Source organism: Oryctolagus cuniculus, chromosome 9, assembly GCF_051225735.1.
Source record: "Oryctolagus cuniculus isolate XC-2025 breed Fujian yellow rabbit chromosome 9, ASM5122573v1, whole genome shotgun sequence".
Classification (NCBI taxonomy): Eukaryota; Metazoa; Chordata; class Mammalia; order Lagomorpha; family Leporidae; genus Oryctolagus; species Oryctolagus cuniculus.
Genome location: NC_142875.1, coordinates 135,752,148 through 135,771,050, shown reverse-complemented (window position 1 = coordinate 135,771,050; position 18,903 = coordinate 135,752,148). Strand labels below are relative to the sequence as shown.

The 18,903-nt window shown below is 45.9% G+C and overlaps 1 protein-coding gene across 12 annotated transcripts in view; it reads left to right on the top strand.

Moving 5' to 3' along the window:
* The window catches only part of NELL2 (neural EGFL like 2), a 391,818-nt gene extending 380,507 nt beyond the window's left edge, over positions 1–11,311 (top strand). For all 12 annotated transcript variants that reach the window (XM_070049719.2, XM_070049717.2, XM_070049716.2 and 9 more), the window contains 4 exons: positions 427–620; positions 1,708–1,884; positions 2,867–3,091; positions 10,661–11,311. In XM_070049719.2, coding sequence (XP_069905820.1) covers positions 427–620; positions 1,708–1,884; positions 2,867–3,091; positions 10,661–10,711 — 647 coding nt within the window. In that variant the 3' untranslated portion in view covers positions 10,712–11,311. The remainder of the gene's footprint in view (positions 1–426; positions 621–1,707; positions 1,885–2,866; positions 3,092–10,660) is intronic.
* The last annotated feature ends 7,592 nt before the right edge of the window (positions 11,312–18,903 follow it).

Here is an 18,903-nt window from a genome sequence, read left to right as displayed (position 1 = left end):
CCAGGAACCAGGAGCTTCCTCCAGGTCTCCCATGAAACACTTTAGACATCTTCTACTGCTTCTCCCATGCCATTAGCAGGGTGATGAATTCTAAGTGGGCCAGCTGAGACGCAAGCCGGTACTCATAGGAGATACCAGTTCACTGTATCACAGCGCTGGCTCCATGAGCACCAGCTGAATACTGGGCTGCAATACCAAATAAAACACCCTAAGCACTTGAAGAATTCTCACAAAGCCTGCGGTATCCAGAGACGGAAACGCTGACACTCATCCAAGGGTAACTGGTTTCGCAGTCAGACACTTAGTGTGTCTTGTGACGTCTCACATCACAGGCACGGCTGTAGTCAGCGCTCATGGTGTGGCGTGTGCCAGAGAGACCACTTGCTCATCCTCTAACCATGCTGCCTGCCGCTTTCTTGGCTGTAGATGTCGACGAGTGTGGGACCGGGAGGCACAGCTGTGCCAACGACACCATCTGCTTCAACCTGGATGGTGGCTATGACTGCCGGTGCCCTCACGGCAAGAACTGCACCGGGGACTGCATCCACGATGGGAAGGTGAAGCACAGCGGTCAGATCTGGGTGCTGGAGAGCGACCGCTGCTCCGTGTGCTCATGTCAGGTGAGTGGTGGTGAAACACTCGGAGCCAAGATACCAACTTAGCGTTTGCAACTTCTTCAGCACAGTGCCTGAGGATTCTGGAAAATGCAATCATCCATGGAGCCATAGTGAATCTCCTGATGTCATCAGTGTCTTCTCCTAGGCAGTCCTGTTCCTCCAAGCCAGGCAAACACTGCACCCCAGCCCTGACTGACTGTACGTTTTCAGAGCCTCCCGTGGACGGGCTGCAGAGCGCACACTCCTTGTGTGACGCCTCAGCACTGCCTCGGAGCCTGCCTCAGTGACCCAGCCCTTGCTCCTGCTGATGGCATCCACTGTATCACTACACAGGATGCGCTGCTGTGTGTCCCTGCTTGTAACATTTTCATTCCCAGTGTGCCTCTTTCCCCATAGTTATATCATCACATTCAGGAGGAAGAATCTGGGTTGTACTTCAGTTTTAGACAGGTGTTTTGTTGTACATCCAGTTAGTGCTAGACTTAGAGTTAACTGAGTAATAGTATGTACCAAGGACTCAACTGCTAGGAAAAAATGGTAAAACTTGTACAAGAATGTGAGGCTATAAACATTCCAGAAGTCTAACAGTATGCATGAGTAAAAACTTACTAGCTACCAAATACTCACAGCTTCACAGAAATGAAACTTAGCATCCAAATTGCAGTGCTAATATAAAAACACATGCATATTCATATATATATATATATATATACACATTTGTATCCACAAGGGCCAGGCAGCTGTTACCATTGTTCTGTTCATTTCTGGAATGTTTCTTTCTGGTCAGGTCACTGGAGGAGTCGTGGATGGAAAAGAAGTCTTCTAGCTTGGGTAAATTCTGTGTGTCAGCTACAAAATGGGATTTTAAAGAAAATTGATTATGTTGGGCAAACAGTCTGAGTTAGTTCAACTTGAAAACCAGCTACTGATACACATACACATGTGCTGCAAGCACACACAGGTTGGAGGAAATGTACATTTTCTTTCAATTCCACCTTCCACAAACATGTTGAATGCCCTGGTGTGTGGGTGGGGTCAGTTCACTGAGCAATGGACGTTTGTGTAGCCGCGCTATTTCCTTCTCCCCTAGAGCGGATTCGTCATGTGTCGACGGATGGTCTGCGACTGTGAGAATCCCACAGTTGATCTTTTCTGCTGCCCTGAATGTGACCCCAGGCTCAGCAGTCAGTGCCTCCACCAAAATGGGGAGACGGTGTACAACAGCGGTGACACCTGGGTCCAGCGCTGCCAACAGTGCCGCTGCTTGGTGAGTCTGCCAGGGAGGCTGACGGGGAGGGCTGAGGACAGCACTTGCCAGAGCTGTTGTGCAGTGCCGTGCAGTTGTGCCCTGCCATGTTGAAAGGTGGCCCTAGAGAGAACAGTGGCCTTGGTGCCAGGAAGCTCACTCCTTTTCCAAGGAGAAATTCTACCAGTCCACTTCCACCAATCATGCTCAGATGTGGGGGGAAAAAAAGCAACGCCCACTGATGCTTCGTTCCTCTAAAGAGTATCGCCATGCGCACTGGTCTGTGGGCACTGTTTTGCATGTGATGTGGATATGCAGTAAGTACATATTAGAATTGCCTTCTCCATGTTTCTGAAACTGTTCCTGGGAACACTGGGTGGGAAGCAGTGAAACACCAGCCTCCCTGAGGGGGCCTGAACTCCTGGTCTCCTCCTCCTCCCCAGGCAAGGCCGAGCGCGTCAGAGAACGCCTTATTGACGCTTCCTTTTTATTTTCAACCCAAAAACTGATTGACAGAGCAAGGTCAGTTTCTGTGCCCGAAAGCTGCTTTCATGTCTGAAGCCATGAGATTCCGAATTATGAAGAAAATAGGAGACATGTGGGAACTAATTTTTAAAAAGACCCATTCACACGTTCCCATGTGAAATAAAAAAGGTGAGTTCCTAAAGTTTTCATCAGTCTACACTGAGAAACATACAGGTAAACAAAGAAAAACTATCAAATGCCCTTTGTACTTGGACCAGAGTGTATGCAAAGGATCAAATGGGAAGTTAGAAGAATGGAGATGGCATATTGTAGGCAAAAAGAGGAAGACGGCCTTCCTGCTGGCACGGCGAGGTGGCCGCACAGGTGTTGGAGGTGTGGGGCCGCTCTTGGTAATCCAGGAGACTGCAGAACCGTGCAGGTAGCCTGTGAGGTCCAAGCGTGGACATCTACCACCTGAGCTGAGCCGTGGGCACTGAGCTGCCCCCGCCTCACCCTGGCACATCTGCTTTCTCGGCAGCAAGGGGAGGTCGACTGCTGGCCCCTGCCCTGCCCAGATGTGGAGTGCGAGTTCAGTGTCCTCCCGGAGAGCGAGTGCTGCCCGCGCTGCGTCGCTGATCCCTGCCAGGCGGACACCATCCGCAATGACATCACCAAGACCTGCCTGGATGAGATGAGTGTGGTCCGCTTCACCGGGTCCTCGTGGATTAAGCATGGCACAGAGTGTACGCTCTGCCAGTGCAAGGTAAGCCCAGTGGATGTGGTCGGCTGTGTGCACCTGGCTGCTACGTGAGGCTCAGAGGTGTCACTGTGCTGGCCTACACCATGGATACAGCGTTTTTCCTCATGTTACTCACACACGGCTTTGTTTGCTCCATGGCTCACTGTCCCATGCACCCTACACCATGTGTCGTGGGGAAGCAGAGGGCCTGGCTGAAACCAGAACCATCAGGTATTTAAGTAGGCCATGTCTAAGGTATGTTCCCACGTATCTGTAAGGACTGCGCCAGCACACTTGATGTTTCTTCTCATGATGGAAGACAACATTATCTTATTGATTTTTATCTAGTTCTTTTATGAGGTCTGTAAAACATATTGACAAAGCAGATACATTACATTTTTCCAAAGTGGAAATCAATCTGGCAAAAATTGGCTTATTTCTTGGTTTGTTGTGGTCAGTTACACTGAATTGAAAAATTTAAGATCTATTATTTACCACACGTTATTTCCACACTTGGAGAAAAATCATTATAAAGATTCTTCTTATTCTTGTAGGAAAATAGAGCATTGTGTCTTTTACTTCAGTGGAGGAAAAAACACAGATTAGGTTGGCAGAGGACCTAGAGATGATAGATGTTGGAAATGCTGATGGTGTTCTGGTTGGATCATCCCTACAGCCATCTGACTGAGTGGTCAGGGCACTGCGCACGTAGAATCTTGGAGTCAGCCCTCCAGTTCAGGAACAGATGAGGGGTCCAGACATCAGGCTGCTCTGTGCTCACAGAGCAGTCTCTGTAGCTGCTCCACGTTCTGCATCTTGCAAAACTTTTTCCACAAAGCGATCTCATTCAGAGCCACTTCTCACCAGGGCAGCTTGCTCTAACAGGACAAAGACACATAAAGTGCTTTAAGACAGATTTCAGTCTACTTCAAACACAAATTCTAGCTCCATCATTCAATGCAATTTGTCAATGAGCAAAGCTTTCTGAGTGAACATTTACTGTTTTCTGGAGAGCATTAGCAAATCTGAAAGTCACTAAAGTTATTCACAGCACATAGCAGTGTTCTGTAAGATAGGCTTCCCAGCATGCATCTCAGAGCTCAGCCCTCACGTCTCGTTACCAGATGCAGTGGGTCCTCTTATTCCCTTCAGGTGGGTTACAGTGCTGAGCACTGAGGACACAAGCAAGCCCTGGGTGATGGGGCACAGGCATCAGTGAGTTTGTCACTCAGTGCCTTGCAGGCAAAGGCTGTTGCGGAATTAAAGCCATGGCTTCTCACCACTACGCTTGGATGCTTAGAAGCTACTGTTGACTGCCAAGAACACAGCTAGGAGTAGTTCTATCACTGGAAGGTGGGCGTCTGGAGGTAGAGTGGTGAGCATAGAGATAGTCACTTCTGGAAACTCTTGTCCAGTAGCTTACTATCTAGAGCTATCCCTTCAGCCTCTTTTATGTAAATTTAAAGGAAGTGAAATTAAACACTGAATTCCTCAGCTTCACCAGCTGCATTCCAGTTGCCCGGTAGCCACACATAGCTCGTGGCCATCACAGAGAACGTGTCCATGTCATAGAATCTACTGGACAGAGTTGTTCCAGTGGTCAGGACTACAGCTGCTGCAACCAAAGGCCTGCTCAGCCACACTGTATGGCCATGGGGGACACCCTGTTAGCTTACCCGAGGAATGAGAGCAACTGGCGCCCATGTGGATGCCATGATGCCACCCGAGAGTGTTGGTAGCCCCCGTGCGGGGGTCCGAGGCTGCAGACCACATGACCTGTGGCTTCTCTGCGCTGCTCCTCAGCACAGTGAGCTCTGAGGAACACGAGTCAGCTCAGAGACCAGGCCAGCTTCCCTCCTCCATCCAAGGGTGTGTTCAGCTTTAATTTACTTAGGTTAAAAAAAAAGTTCCTTCTTTCACAAACTAAACCTGTGACTTGGAGAGGACTTCGTTCAGCCACTTGCTTCTGGTGAGTGTGTGTGGAGCTCACAGCTGAGACGTGAGGAGGGAGGAACCTTGGGAAATCAGATGCCAGGGAGCCTCTTGACCACCCTGAGAGATCCTACAAAGCAGGAAGAGGTGAAGTCCACATGGAAAACAAGTGGGGTTTTATAGGTAAAACGTGTTGTACCCGAGGATCAGCAAGTACCAGCTAGAAGCCCTAAAAGCAGGTAAGCAGGTCTGTCTGGGGCCCAAAGCACACACAGGGGCAGCAGCACAGTGAGCTTTGCAGATGGATGGAAGAACAGAGAGTATCCCCTAAGGACTGCGATGACTGGAGGAACTCATTTTATATAATATCATGTTGAATAAAGACAATTCGATATTTATCAAAATTCTAGGGGGAGATGCCTTCTCTGCCTTAGGTGTGATAAAATATAAGATAAAAATGAACAAAACAGGAAGAAATGGAGCATGAACAAATTTTTCAGCATATTTCTTTGTTCCACCCAAAACACATAAAAATAAGAAAAGCACTTGTTCCCCATAAATAAGTCAGGACAGGATGAATAAACAATTCACAATTTAGTAGAACAGCTATTAAAATAAAAGAGGCCATCACACAACTCATTTTCTACGTGTCACAGACACTAACCCTGCTGACGGCGGCCTACTGACACGTCAACAGCCACATGTGTGTCCCCCTTTCATTCCAGGCCTGAGAATGCCACCTAAAGAAATCATTCAAAATGCAAAACCAGCTCAATCACCATGCAGAATCAAGGAAGAAGCCACATGTCCAGTAATAGGAAAATGATTAAAAAATAACTCCACAAAATGTTGCAACAGTGGTAGTGAGTGCATGTTATGTCATATGTTACTCTATAAAACAATATAGAACTATTATTTCTTATCAAATACATACTTTATCACATAATTGTATTACTCAGCCATCAGAAATAAAAGTGCTTACAATAATACAGATAACTGTATAATTATATATACACTTTGGCTGCAAGATGGCTGAAAATAAAGGAATACGAAAATGGACTCTTAAACCCTAAAATACTGATAGTAATATGATTAGAAATACATATATAACTGAAAAGTTAAAAATAGGGGTCAAGAAAAATTTTTAACAGTTTAGCATTAAAAGAATAACAATGACTTCATTAACAATAAATATAGCCAGAGCCTGCAGGATCTTAAGAAAATTTATTTTACTGTGTTATTATGTAAAAATAATTACCTTTTATAGTTAGTCTTGATAGTAAAAGGTTACTATTTCTAGAAGTCAGATTAAATTTCAGTGACTCATGTTTCATTTCTGGTTTTATCAAGATAATATTTATGACAGCGAGATGCAGCACTAAGTCTGTAATTGGATGAGTTTCGGGGCCAGAGAATACCTTTTTCCCCTTCAGGTAACACGTACTTGGAATGGACAGCCTCAATTTTATTTCTTCACACAACAGATTCATTTTTCGTTTTAAAATTTCACATAAATGGAATCACACAATTTTTTTTTCAAAAACTGACTTATTTGAAAGTCTTGAAAAAAATTTTAAAAATTCTTGATAGAGTCATGGGAAGATGTTACATAACAATAAAATGATCAACTGAGCAGAAAACCTAAAAGATTATACATTGTGTGATTCCATTTATGTGACAGAGTTACTGAAAGAGAAGGAGAAAGGGTGAGACAGACAGAGAAGGGTGGGAGGAGGGAGCTTCCAACTGCTGACTGCCTCCCCAGATGGCTGCAACAGCTAGGGCCAGCCCAGGCCCGGCGCTTCATTTGTCTCCCACAAGGCTGGCAGGGGCCCAAGCACTTGGGCCATCTTCTGCTTTTCCCAGGCCATGATCCAGGGGGCTGGATTTGAAGCAGAGCAGCAGGGCTCAAACCCACGCTCACATGGATGGGATGCCAGCATTATAGTCTGTGGTTTTACTGCCTACACCACAACGCCAGGCCCAGTCTACCAGACCTTACCGACTTATAATCAGTTTTGTCATTTATTTATATTAGCCACACAGATACTTCTGATCCATCTACTTCCAACCTATGTATGGTTTTATATTTAAGGTGTGTTTTTAAGACACTGTGACAATCCTTACCTTGTCATTGAGGTCTTAAGTCTGTTTATTTGTAATGTAATTTTTGGTAGATTTAGAGCTACCATTCTGCCACTTATTTTCTACTTCTTTCATAATTTCTACATTCCCCTATTTGTTCATTCCTGCCTTCTTTCTGGTAAGTAACTTTTACTTTAGCCCATTTTCAATATTCTCTTGGATTTTATCTTCAATTCATGATTCTAATTTACCATCTTATCACGTAACAGATTCAATATTATCCTATTCATATACAACACAACAGTGCATCACCATCCCCCAAGGTTGTACTGTTAGAATCATGTGCTCTACAACTCTGTACACTACGGATTCCACCTTTCCACTTGACTTTTGTCTTAATTATATATTTTAAGGAATTAAAGGAACAGAATCATAGTTTTAGACTTTTTGGATGTGTAAGTTCATGTTTTTATACCAAATTTGAGAAAAGTTTAGCCAGTGTTTCTTCACTTCATTTGTCTGCCATATTTTCTTGATCTTTCGGGACTTTAGTTTGAGTGGTTTCACTACCCTGAAGGTCACTAAGGTACTATTTTTAAATCATTTTTTTTTTTTGTTTTAGAGATGGGATCATTTCTACTCAGTTTTCTTCAAATTTATGGATATTTTTCAGTCATCTGTACACTGCTGTTAAATCTACTCAGGAGTTTTCTCATTTTCAGATACTGTACTTTTAAGTAAATAAATTTTTCATTTAATTTTTCTAATCTCTGTTGAGATTTACTATCTGTTCATTCATTATGACTACCATTGTTTACATCTTTGAAATATGTATAACACATTCTTTCAGGACCTGAATCATCTTTGAATCATTTTCTATTCACTACTTTTTATCTTGACGGGGGTCTCATTTTCCTGTGTTCTTTCACATGTCTGTTAATTTTATGCTGTGCTGGTTATAATGAATGATATGTTGTAGAGACCCTTGAGTTGTCAATTACTGACCAGTCTCCTTGTACTTACGAGAGCCTGGCTTTGCACTTGTTAGGTGGTAGGTCTCTTCCACATTCACCTTTAGTTTTAGGGTAAATCTAATCTTAAAACTGTTCTATTCCTAATCGCAGCCTTTATGGGCCATTGGTAGGAATCCTTCCTGATTTGACAGGTCCTGGATCTTAAACGCTGTTCCCTGGAACTCAGCCCTTTCAACTTCCCAGCCAAGGCTCTCTGCTGGTCTCCTAAGAGTCTCCTCTGTATCTCCAGCACCAGTGAAGATCTCCATGCTGTCATGTGTCATTGTGGGCCTGTGAGATAGTGGCCTCCTGCTTCACTGGAGTTGTCTTAAGCTGACCAGATCAGAGAGTGCTTCAAGAGGGAATACACATTTGCCTCCCTTAGAATGATGAAATCCCTCCTCTGTCTATCTGCTTCTTCCTATTGCTTTTAATTGCTATGTTTATAATTTGCTCAGCATTTATAGTTATCTATAGGGGGAGCAGTCTGATATAACAAACTATGCCTGGAGCTGGCATTGTAGTGCAGTGGATCATCCCGCCACCTTTGACACTGGCATCCCATAACAGAGCACCAGTTTGAGTCCTGGCTGCTCCACTTCTGATACAGGTCCCTGCTAATGTGCCTGGGAAGGCAGTGGAAGATGGCCCATGTACTTGAGGCCCTGACTCGCATGATGGAGTTTTGGGCTCCTGACTTCAGCCTGGCATGAGCCATTTGGGGAGTGAAGCAGCAGCTAGGTCTGCCTTTGAAAGAAACAAATCAATCTCTTAAAAAAAAACAGCCATGCATTGCTGGCAGCAGTCCCTCCCTGGGACACACTCACAGGAGCTAGGACTCAGCTATGCCTCCACAGGATTCTAGTGCTCGTTCCACATAGTCCAGCTGGTGGCCCCGGAGACAGCCTCACCGTTTCTGTTCAGACAGTGCAGGGTGATTTCAGCACTGGCAGTCTCAGGCTGTGGCTGTGGGTCCTGGTCAGAAGACAAGTCATGGGCACAGTGGCAGAGCTGCAGGCACCACCAGCGAAGGCCAGGTCTCTCCCACTGCCAGAGCAAGAACGCTGCCTAATAATGATTGAGAAAGATCAAACACAGGCTAAATCACAAATATTCTTCTTGGCCACAGACAAGCTTTTCCCCTCAGTTGATGTGCTTCCACGAAGGTTAGAGGATCTAAATCTTTTTATGGAAATAAAAACACCTGGAACTATACTGTATTAAGGTATAACACATTTTCAGTGTACTAAAGTCAGTTATGTAAGAGAAAATACAGAATAGGGTGTGAGTGTTAGGCGAACCCGAGTTTTTGTCCCAGTTCTACCAACCAATAACTGACTTTTGAAATGTTGCTTAAGCTTTTGGGTATTCACTTTTTGAGTCTAAAACATGTGACTGTTAGTAGAGATCCCTCTGGAAATGCTTCCAGGGATTGTAAATGTGATGTAAATTGTAATTGTAATTGTAAATTGTGATGTAAATGCCCAGAAAAGTACCTGACACAGAGCACTCACTCTGAAAGGGGAAGGGTATTGTTATGATGACCGACACTGCTACCTGTCATTGTCATGAATCTGGCAGAGGAAAATAAGGTACGAATTTTTTCTTCTTTGAGGTATACTAGATCGTTTTCCTAACATAAGCAGTCAATGTTTCATGAAGCTCATGGTGCCACTTGATCTCTCTCTTGTCTCAGTCGGTCTTGGCTGTGATGACTCTAGACTGGGAGGCTTAAACTATAAAAACATCCCCTCTAGGGCCTGAATCATGGCATAGCAGGTAAAGCTGCCACCTATGAAGGCACCATGCCATATGGGCACTGATTCATTCAACACCTGGCTGCTCCACTTCTGATCCAGCTCCCTGCTAATGGCCTGGGAAATGCAGCAGAAGATGGCCCAAGAGTTTTACCCCCTGCCACCCATGTGGGAGACTCGGATGAAGGTCCTGGCTTCCACCTGGCCCAGTCCTGGCTATGGGGGACATCTGGGAATGAACCAGCAGGTGGAAGAGCTGTGTCTCTCTTGCCCTCTCTCTAATTTTGACTTTCAAATAGAAAGAACTGGGAGATTAAGCAGATGGACAGAGGGAGGAAGAGAGGAAGGGAGGAAGCAGGCTTTCATGTCTCTTTGAAAGGGCCTCCTCACACCATCACACGGGGTCAGGCTTCAGCACACTGTGAGGGCACACGGATGTTCAGTCCACAGCACATTTCTGACACTGCTCACCATGTTGGACTGTGTGATTGCTTAGTCCTCACTGGTTCACCACCCCACCCCTGATAAACTAATACCTGCTTTATGACAGAGCATGATATACTCAAAGTCAATCCTGGAAATAAATGAACAAATGAGAGAATAACTGTGATACACAGCGATGCTGTGAGGTCAGCGACCCACCTCGAGTACCCGAGCACAGTCCCCGCTTCCGCAGCAGTCTCCGGACAGTGACCAGGTCACTCACTGACCTCTCGGCAGCTGAGTGAGCACGCATATTCAGCGGGTGTGAGTGTGTACTAATGGCTTAAATGTTCACACACCACTTTTTTCCCTTTTTCCTCTAGAACGGACACATCTGTTGCTCTGTGGATCCACAGTGCCTTCAGGAACTGTGAAGTCAAGCGTCTCAGAGGAGATTTCCTTTTACAGAATGTTCTTTCATTTAAAAGACCAAAAAACCGTTAAAACTTCAATTGGATGATTTGTGGGCAGTGACATGCAGCTTTGTTAACGACTAAGTGAACTTTCAATTATGAAATGTGTGGAGCTTGAGAAAATCACAAAAGCAAAGTTCTTAGGGCAACACTACATCACATTCTGTCTCCAGTGTACCTGGCGTCGCCATGCAGGATGGGTGTGGAGCGTGGCCGCAGTGCCATGGTTCCTGGGCGGGAGCCTGAGCCCCGCCAGTCTGGTGCAGAAGACCTTTCTCTAGAGCAGAGTCCTCACGGCAGAGACAGAGGTGAGGCAGTGGACGGATGCTGCTTTCAGAAGCGAGACTAAGCAGCTGCAGCGTGTTATGTACAGTACACACTCTGAGAAGAAACCCGAAACGAGTTAGTCACAACGACAATGCACAGGCATGGTTACCTAACTTTTCTAACAGCAGAGTCATCCCTGTCGCCCTTGTTTGACTGCACTTAATATTCTTTGGTTGAATTTGTTCAGTATAAGCTCGTTCTTGTGCAAAATTAAATATTTCTCTTACCTTATAACGTGTGTATCTGAGTGTCTGGGTAGTGTCTTCCTGTGTCCTGAGAACGGCTCACAAGGCAGACTGCTCGCTAGTTCTGCAGGTGAGAAATGCCTCGTCACACAAGCTTTCACTGGACCACGTTCATGGGCTGTGTGCTCTTCCTCGCCAGGTCGCAGTCTCACCCCTGTCCTCTTCCAAAGCCTAGTCTTGGGTTCTCTTGTGCCCCACATTCCAGTTTGCATTCCATCACAGAACAGGCAGGCAGGCATGGGCTGCTGCCTGCTCTGTGGGCCCCTCCTGCCAGGTCACTCCCATGACTGTCACCTGCCTAGGGCCACATCTCCTGACAGGAACCTCCGTCTGCAGCTGCTGACCACCCGTTCTTGTCGCTTCTCACACAGGGCTCCCAAACAGCGCTGTTCTGTCCTTGGGAGGCTGGTCCTGTGCTCTTCATTGTCAGCGTCCTCTCTGCCAGTCACATCTCTATAAATGGTCCCTTTGTTCAACTAGGTAATTAGCATCTTGAGCATGCCATCTGCTCCTGCCAGGCCTCTGACAGATGCCATGTGCAGGGGCAACGCTGAGGGTAGCGAGTGTCTCTGGAACATCCATGTGTCCACATGGAAACCCTTCTCAAGGTGGGCGGGCTTAGGGTTGGCCCTGTGGCTATTTGGAAATGGGCCGATGTCCAGAAAGGGGACGAACCCGACCTTGTCTAACCCTCATGTTGCACGCAGTGTGGGAAGAAAGTACAAGTGGTGTCACGCTTCATTTGCAGAGGCATTTTTCTTCAAAGAATAGGCAGGGACAGGAGGTGACCACCCCCAGAGCCTGCTCCCTTTGCTGTGGAAACAGCCTCGCTGCACCAAGGTCACCACTGAGGCCACGGTGCTGCGGCATGGGAACCATCTGGCTAATTCGTGGATTTATCTTAAAGGATTTTTCCTGCAGCCTTTTGATATCTAAATTACAAGAGCTTAGGCTTATTCTGGAAGGAGTACATAGCTGGGATTTCCTTTCTAAGCTCTCTCTGACCTCTGTAGGTTCCTTAGTTTGTTGGGGGCAGGCTGACTCTTGATTTTCATGGGGAACTGAGTGACAGAAAACTCGTCACACTCAGGGAAAGGAGAAAGCCAGATTATGCTCTTCCAAGGGCCATTCAAGCAACAAATGTCTTCAGATTCCATTTCTTTTACTCCGAGGCTTATCCCGTAAATAGTGGATCCCGAGAGAATCACTGTTCCATCTGCAGACCCGGGTGAGCAGTGATCAGCTGTCTCCTAAGAGCTCTGATCCTTGAAACAGGGGTGGCCAGCACCTGGTTTTGCCCGCTGGTACGACTGGCAAAATGCCACGAATGAGCTATGCTGGCATTGAGGGAAAGCGAACACTGGGAAGAGGGGATTTAATTCAAGGGTGCACGCCCCATACAAGGGCAAGGCTTGCTGCAAATACTTCCCATGACGCTGCCTGTTATTTCTACTTGTTTGACTAGAAAATAGTACAAGAATATTTAAATGTGATTATTGGCCATAAGCTCTATCATAGGTTTCCCCTCTCAAAAGACCACCATGTTGCTATTTCACTTCGCAACTGGAGCTGGCAGGAGTCGTGGTTGGTTCAGCTGCACCATGTGCTGGATTACGCGTGCTCCTCCCAATGACCGTAACTATGGCCTACGCTGAGCCCGCAGCAGCCCGCACTCTGGAGCACTGGAGGACACAGGTGACTCAGCTCGGGTTCCAGCTCCCACGCGGTGCTGCCGCCAGCTAGCGCTGCTCTGAAGGGCAGTGTGATGAGCACTTCAGCGGTCACGGTCCCATCTGGCCTGAGAGACTCGGGCTGACTCTCCCAGGCAGAGTGCTCCTGCAGTGGCAGTGAACAACCCGAGCGTGCACGCTGAGTTCCATAGCGGACGCCCTGCCCTGTAGAACACGCCACTCCCCGCGCTCCTGCAGAGGCCTTGCTCCTTGTGTTCCTACGGACCTTGCACTACTGAGGCACTGTTTCCCCTCACCCCACAGAGCGGCGGACAGAAAGGCAGGAGTACTTGGGAGGTGGTGGTCCAGGGTCTGCAGAGACCTACACTGCGGCAGAGCGGGGAATGGGGGGCCCTGAGCTACACGTCCCTGTTCTGTTCTGCTTGCTGGCAGGCTGGGATGATGCAGCCACACCTTCTGTCTCTGTTCTGGGATTCAATCACGTTTCACAGCAACGGTTTCTCTGACAGATTCAGAAAGTCTTCTTTACTGACTGATAGCTGGCACAATAAACCACCACCACCACCACCAAAATACTGTATTTACACCAGACTGTTCTACTTATTTCCAGTGTTGGGCACCATAAAAACACTCTGGAATTAGGAGTGTGGCTTAAGCCAAAGCAAAAATGACATTTGAGCAATTTTCTTTCTCTTTCAAAAAACACAGCCATAAATAGAGGAAAATATAATTTTCTTGGAAAAATAAAGAATCCAGGAATAAAGCTATTAAAATAAATGAATGGCCCTTTGAAGACAATCCGCACACACACTCAGTGTCTTAGCCACTCAGCACATCGCAGCACTGCTCTGGGCACCCTGTGAAGAGCCCGTGTCTGTGCTGGCCCCAGTGCCACAGTCATGGTGAGCACAGACGGACCATAAGCATCCCTCACTGCCACTGCACAAAGTGCACCTGCTAGTAACAAAGCAACAGGTGCCATGTCCGAGGTGATGGGGCTGTGATGGACAGAAAGTCCCCACCCAGGCATGTGCAGGACTGCCAGCACATGTGGGTCTGTCCAGCAGAGCGAGAAGGGTGCAGTCGGAGCCGTGGCTGGTGGACACTTCAGGTCCTCACAGGCCAACTGTAGGGTCCAGTTTTTATTCTTTTTGTCACAGGAGTCCTCAGAGGGTGTGGACAGCATCGTGCCATACTCTGACAGTGAAATGGACGTCACCAGGTCCCGTGTGGGAAATACAGGGGTTAAGGACAGTGAGCCTGGGGTACACAGAGACCCCAGAACTGCCCACCTGGTGGCTGTAGTGTAGACAGAATGGTAACAGATCAAGGGCCTTTCACATGCAAGGACATCCAACTAAATGGAAGATGAACATCACAGTAGTTCGCATTAAAATAAATAAAACAGGAAACCGTATTTAAATAGTGGTTCTAAGCTATGAGAGAAAGCCAATGGTTGAGAGGGGACAGGAGAGACCTGTTCTACGGCTCACCAGGCCCGTCTGAAGCTGGCGGAACTGAGTCCCTGCAGCAGCAGGCAGCCGGTCAGGTGCTGCTGGAGGTGCCCGTGCTCACCTGGATGCTCCACGGTGAAGACGCCACAGCAAACCACACACATGCAGATGCGTCCCCGGCCACACAAACCAGCTCCGTGCACACAAACAAGCTGAATGCCAAAAGGAAAATAAATTTGTAAAAAAAATTAGGAAAGTTCCACTCGTTTCTGAATACTCTGAAATCGATCCAAAAAGCATGTATCATACATTCTCGTTAAATTCCACTATATGGAACAGATGAAAAAACTGGCACACCCAACAACATTGTGTGTAATCACAAGCTGGGAACCACAACATAGGCATATTTCAAAAACTGAAAGGAATACGGGCGGAACACATCCGGCAGAAGACATACACAGGCATTTCACAAGAAAGGAACCCCTGAACAGACAGACACAGGAAATTTTCTTGGGCTCACCAGACAACTGGAGAGCGCAGATGAAAGCCCCAAGGGCAACACTGGAAAAATCAAACGACAAGATGTGGGAAGACACAACAGGAACTAGTACCTGCTGTGGTGGGTCTATGTTACCCTTACCTGCAAACCAGTTTTTCAACACCCAAGGCTGACGGTGTGCATTCCTCCTGGCCCAGAGGCACCCTACGTGTGTGAGACAGATCTGCACTGTCCAACACAGCAGCCACGCCATTAGTGGCTATTAAGTTTCAATTAAATTACAGTTCAGAGGCTGGGCTAAGCCTCCACCTGCAACACTGGCATCCCATATGGGCACTGATTCCTGTTCCAGCTGCTTCTCTTCAGATCCAGCTCTCTGCTGTGGCCTGGCAAAGCACTGGCCCAAGTCCTTGGGTCCCTGCACCCATATGGGAGATCTGGAAGAAGCTCCTGGCTCCTGGCTTCAGATTGCCTCAATCCGGCCATTTGGGGAGTGAACCAGCAGATGGAAGGCCTCTCTCTCTCTTTTTCCCTCTGTGTCTGTAATTCAGCCTCTCAAATAAATAAATGAAATCTTTTACAAATACTAAAACTCAGTCCTTCAGTGGCATGAACCACACTGCAGGGATTCAGCGCCACTCTGACCAGTGTTTGGTGGCTGCTGTGCGGGACGGCACAGTAAATATCTCTTTCATTGTAGAAAGCCCGATTAAATAGCAGTGATGTCGCAAACATTCATCTACATGTGTAAGAAGGCAAGGAGGCATTACTTACAGTCAAACACTGGAAACCACTCACACCATCAGTAGGGCTGATATAAACTAAAGCAATGTGTTTCTATTTGAAACACTATACAACATCTAGGATGGGTAAGAACTTAACAACACACCCGAGTCTTAGAAACAATTTTTTTTTTAAATTGCAGAATACACATGCATAACAAGGCATTTCTGTAAAATTTTTAAATTTGAAAAACCTACATATCATACCCACATCAGAGTACCTGGGGTCACCTCCTGGATCTGATTACTGCTCCAGCTTCTGAGACCCTGGGAGGCAGCAGGTGACAGCTCAAGAACCTGGGTCCCGACTCCCGGGTGGGAAATCTTGACTGAGTCCTGGGACCTTGACTTTGGTCTGGCCTGGCCCTGGGACTTGAGGAGTGAACCAGCACATGGTGCTCTCTCTGCCCTTTAAATAAATAATAAATTTTACTGCATGGAAATGATAAACATGAAATTAACAGAGTGTTATCTCTGAGAGGTCAAAGAGGGGTATCAAGTTCACAGAGTACCTACATAACTGGCTCACATCTTCATATTATTCTGTGCATGCCAAATACTTGAAAATAATGCTCTGACCATCAGGGAAATGAATTTACAAATAGATGAAATGTGCTGGCCGGCGCCGCGGCTCATTAGGCTAATCCTCCGCCTTGCGGCGCCGGCACACCGGGTTCTAGTCCCGGTCAGGGCACTGGATTCTGTCCTGGCTGCCCCTCTTCCAGGCCAGCTCTCTGCTGTGGCCAGGGAGTGCAGAGTGCAGTGGAGGATGGCCCAAGTGCTTGGGCCCTGCACCCCATGGGAGACCAGGAGAAGCACCTGGCTCCTGCCTTCAGATCAGCGCGGTGCACTGGCCGCAGCGCGCTGGCCGCGGCGGCCATTGGAGGGTGAACCAACGGCAAAAGAAGACCTTTCTCTCTGTCTCTCTCTCTCTCACTGTCCACTCTGCCTGTCAAAAAAAAAAAAAAAAAAAAAGAAATGTGCTGATACATACATATTTGTATTCTGTAAATATATATGCAATATAATATCTAAGTTTAGTCTAAGTATCTGTTATTTATATTCCTCAAACCAAGTTAGAGTTTTTACATGCATGCATGAGTGCGAAGATTTAGCAAAGCTTTGAAAAGTATACATGTAATGCCTAAAAGCTATTTGTAATGATTTATTTGAAAACATACAAAATGGCGACCACACCCCCTTCGCCAATTTTCATTTGTTTGTTGTTGGCTCATTCATTTGCCTCTACACTTGACACTGTCACGATCATGATATGCATCAGTTTCATTTCTACCTCTGATAACACGCCACTGAACACTCTCATTACAACAAAATTATTGCATGTCCATAAATTTTAATGACTGATAACTGTTTAACTGATTTGTTTGGAAATAGTTTATTTCCTTCTAACTTTTCTACTGTTATGCATGCTGCTGTGATTCATATTGTATAAATTATTTCTTTCAACATGTTATCAACAGGTTTAATGAACAAGTTATAAACATTCTAGGTGATGTGAATTAGCTTGTGTTATTCCTCTTCCAAAGGTTACACCAACATACAGTGCCACCAGCAATATGGAATTATTTTTAAAGTAACTATCACCAATCAATCTTATGAATTTAAAATACTTTAGTCTTGTTCCTTCTTTTACAGGTATGAAATGGTACATCTGTATCTTAATTTGGATTTTCTGTCAGTAATCGTGAGGTTAAGCACTCCCAGTTGTTTATTCAATCATGTGTGAATTTTCCATTTACAAACACTGACATCTGCTTATGTCTTGTGATCACACACCTATTATTCTTTGATGTTATTTTAAGTCAGAATCAGTTATTACTATGTAATTGTTACAAACTCTTTGGCCGGTGCCATGGCTGACTAGGCTAATCCTCCGCCTGTGGCGCCGGCACTCCAGGTTTAGTCTTGGTTGCCCCTCTTCCAGGCCAGCTCTCTGCTGTGGCCCGGGAGTGCAGTGGAGGATGGTCCAAGTGCTTGGGCACTGCACCCCATGGGAGACCAGGAGGCGGCACCTGGCTCCTGGCTTCAGATCAGCGCAGCGCACCGGTGATGGCGGCCATTTGTGGAGTGAACCAACGGAAGGAAGACCTTTCTGTCTCTCTCTGTCTAACTTTGCCTGTCAAAAAAAAAAAAAATCTTTTGCATGAGTTTGTTAATGTTTATTACTTTACATTTTCATTTTATTATAATTTTAATATGTACCACTGATAATATCTTAAATTTCTTAAAAATTTAGATTCCTCTCTCTTCAAATAGCTACTTCTACACATTGCAGATATGAGAAACACCACCTCCAGGAACCACCCGTTTCATTTTGGAATCTGCTACTTGAGTTCTTCTGAACATTACACTGAAATCTGTCTTCCTTCTATTTCGACTTGGCTTGTGTAATGTTGTCCTAGTGCTGCTCACTGGGCCATACGAACAAGTCCTGTGCGGATGTCTTCCCAGAATCCTCTCCTTCCAGCACGGTATGCCTCCAGTTCTTCCACTCTGTCCTCCACGCGGTCCTCAGCTGGTCTCTCGAGGATTTCTCAGGTGCTCGAATGCCTGTGGTCATGTCATCCTAGAACCAACACTCTTCCGAGGAGGAGTCTTTCTGCTGATGTCACACTTGCTGTAGAACCTGAGACTATAAATTGAGATTCCTTCCCTGGACATCTCCATCTCTTAAAAAGGAAAAATGTTTTTTTCCCCAGCTCACCAAGTGATCTCTTCTGATGTATCTGAAATTCATAAAAACTGTAAAATGCTAAATAAGAGAGCATTTATATTCAAATTATATTCTCCCAAGTGTTTTTATGAAATCCTCTTTCTACGAGCAGATCCAATGCTGTGTGAAATCACATTTTGTGTGGTGGTATATTAGTATTCCATAAATAATCCAGTAGCGTGTACTTCTATTTTAAATTGAATTTTTCTAGTAATTTGGATTTCTCATCTATAGTAAATACATTTCTCAGTGCAGGTCTTTGTACGTCATTTCATCATCCCTGGAAGATATTCCAAAGGAAGATGACTATGCCTTGCTATGAATCAACACACTGATTTTATTTTAGTCATTTCAATCATTGTAACTGCAAAGCCAAGCCAAGAGAAGCAGAATTGGATCGGGGTGGTTGCATTCTCACTCT